Source organism: Macrobrachium nipponense, chromosome 33 (genome assembly GCF_015104395.2).
Source record: "Macrobrachium nipponense isolate FS-2020 chromosome 33, ASM1510439v2, whole genome shotgun sequence".
Classification (NCBI taxonomy): domain Eukaryota; kingdom Metazoa; phylum Arthropoda; class Malacostraca; order Decapoda; family Palaemonidae; genus Macrobrachium; species Macrobrachium nipponense.
This window is the reverse complement of record NC_087219.1, coordinates 18,092,445-18,094,944: the sequence shown is the minus strand read 5'-3', so window position 1 is coordinate 18,094,944 and position 2,500 is coordinate 18,092,445. Positions and strand designations below refer to the sequence as shown.

The 2,500-nt window shown below is 36.1% G+C and overlaps 1 protein-coding gene across 1 annotated transcript in view; it reads right to left on the bottom strand.

Annotated features, from left to right (window-relative positions):
• LOC135202704 (uncharacterized) overlaps nucleotides 1-2,500 on the bottom strand; it is a 5,901-nt gene that overhangs the window by 326 nt on the left and 3,075 nt on the right. Inside the window, exons 2-3 of the mRNA XM_064232183.1 lie at nucleotides 518-658; nucleotides 1-204 (exon numbers count right to left, since the gene is read on the bottom strand). The exon at nucleotides 1-204 is cut by the window's left edge and continues 326 nt beyond it. Of these exons, the coding sequence (XP_064088253.1) occupies nucleotides 1-204; nucleotides 518-658 (345 nt within the window). The remainder of the gene's footprint in view (nucleotides 205-517; nucleotides 659-2,500) is intronic.

The window sequence follows — 2,500 nt, the reverse complement described above, 5'->3', positions numbered from 1 at the left end:
CGTGACGTACTGTGTTTGGTATTGCGTCTGGTACTGCGTTTGGTACTGTGTGGTGTACTTGACCTGCGTCGTGTACTGCGTCTGAGTGACGTATTTGGGGACGTATTGGGTCTGGAACTGCGTCTGGTACTTGGTTTGGAACTGCGTTTGGTACAGAGTGGTTGGTACCACTTGCGTCTGGTACTGCGTGGTGTATACAGGCACCTGGGGAAGGGCAAATTTTAAGATATATATAATCAGTAACCTAATATCTAATTCCATTACATGGGAGAACTGACAAAAAAAAAAATTATGAAGGAAGTAAGGAATATTTTTCAGTTATTTTTCACTTAATAGAGATTTTGGAAAACACTGTATATGTGTATGTGGCTTGATAGGGGATGGATAAACAATTTATATATATATATATATACTTATAATTTGTGAGAGGGAGAGAGAGAGAGAAAAGCCAACCAGACAGATAGAGTGTGCATATTCATAGATATGGCTACACAGGCAGACGGAAAGAGTTACAAACCTCTTGATACTCAGTCTGAACTTCAGTGACGTATTCAGTCTTGGGATAACATGGCGGAGGTTGATTGTACCTCGGTTCGCCTGACGCTGAAGTTGCCAACGCCACCACCACCACGAAGAGAGCAGTTGCTTGAGATGTCATCTGGAGAAGAGCCTTAAAAAGTTACAAGAGGGTTTGCCCCATTTTTTGCTGTTTCTATTGCAATTTGATTAACTCCATATTTACCTCTCTAAAATTATTATTATTATTATTATTATTATTATTATTATTATTATTATTATTATTATTATTATTATTATTATTATTATTATTATTATTATTATTATTAGCAAGACGGCGAGTTTTCTTCTATCCAATTTACATCAGGCTTCCAAAACTAAGAACATTGAAATGTAAATCATTGATATGATTTACTGAATAATGATGATAATTGTAGTAACCATAATAGTAGTGGCAAAATCTATGCAAAAATTGTCTACAAGTTGTATTTAAATCTATACAGATAGCGCTCTTAAGGCGGTCTGTATAGATTCTAATACATTATTTAGACAACATAATCATACTAGAATTTATTAGCTGTTTGAGAAATAATGATAATAATGATGACATGGAGTCTGTTTAAGATTCACGAGATTGGAGGACAAGAGCTGGTGAAAAGGTAACAATATTCTGTCATTTTTGGATGGCTAGAAATATTTTCTTGAATACCAAGCAAAAGGCTTGGTATTCAAGAAAAGGAGAAAGGTTGTGCAAGGTTATCTGAATATTAAGCACCTTCAGAGTCCACGTAAAATATTAATCCTCCAGATTCCACGTAAAAGTGACGAGCACTAGACTCATCCAGTTTGATCAGCCCTTCTTATCATTTTTTCCCCAGAATGCATAGAACTCTCTGACTTCCTCTGTGTTCCTTGAATCGTTGAATCTGCCCCTTTTATCGAATGAAGTCCATTTTGCCAATCTTCTTTACCACAGGTAGACGATAAAAGTGATGGGGTATGTTGCATTGCCTTCCTCTGACGTTACATAACTGTTAGAGAAGTTATTCTATCTTGGCTCTATGTTATAGAAGTTAAGCATGACTAGATTTGGTCACTTCTTGGATGGGTGAACAACAGTGAAAGCCTGCTGCTTTGGTACACAAAAACCTGTGGATAGAAACTCCCAACAAACCGAAGAATAAGAACTGATGAGCCATAGAGAGTTCCGAGAATTCAGCAAAGTAAGACATTGATGATTAGATGACTATGAGATGGCTTCCAGTCTCTATTCTTTCATTCCAGACCTTCCTTAATCCGGAGAAAGCCAGCTTCCAAAACCTGGAAGCAACTGCAATTCAAGCTGGTTCACCCATTCTTCTATATGGAATTGATGTTTGCGTCTTCAAAAGATAGTAAATCTGATGCTTGAATCAAAGTACCATGATGCAGAATTGAAAGTAAAACGATGATGCAACAAATTAGTAAAATATGTTGCCTTTTCCAAAAACGAAGACGTCTTAAAATAGGAAAAGAAATTCATATCCTATGAGCGTCATTGGTGCAAAACGTACAATAACTCGCGAATCATTGTACACTGAACTAAAATCATCTGTGTTTTTTCTCTTCTCATCTCTGGCGTCCTCCGATGATTCGCGAGATTTATGAAAGCGCCACTATTTATCATAGCCGTAATATGAAGCAATATATTTTAGATTATAGCTTCGTCACTGGAGTGCTTTCTCATTGAAGATGACTGCGACTAAAGCCTGGAGTAATGATTCATTTCCGCCGGGCAGACCGCTTTTTACGTTTTCTTTTATCGCTCAATGTTAAATAAAGAAAACGTTAAGAATTTCTTTATTTAATGACTAACTATATTAAATTAGAATAACCTTGATTATTCAGTATTGTTGTTTTGTTGAGTAGATTTTATCATTTTCATCTGTATTATCATTATTTATCGAGGCATCCTGTAATCAATAGATTCGCCTAAAGTTGAAAT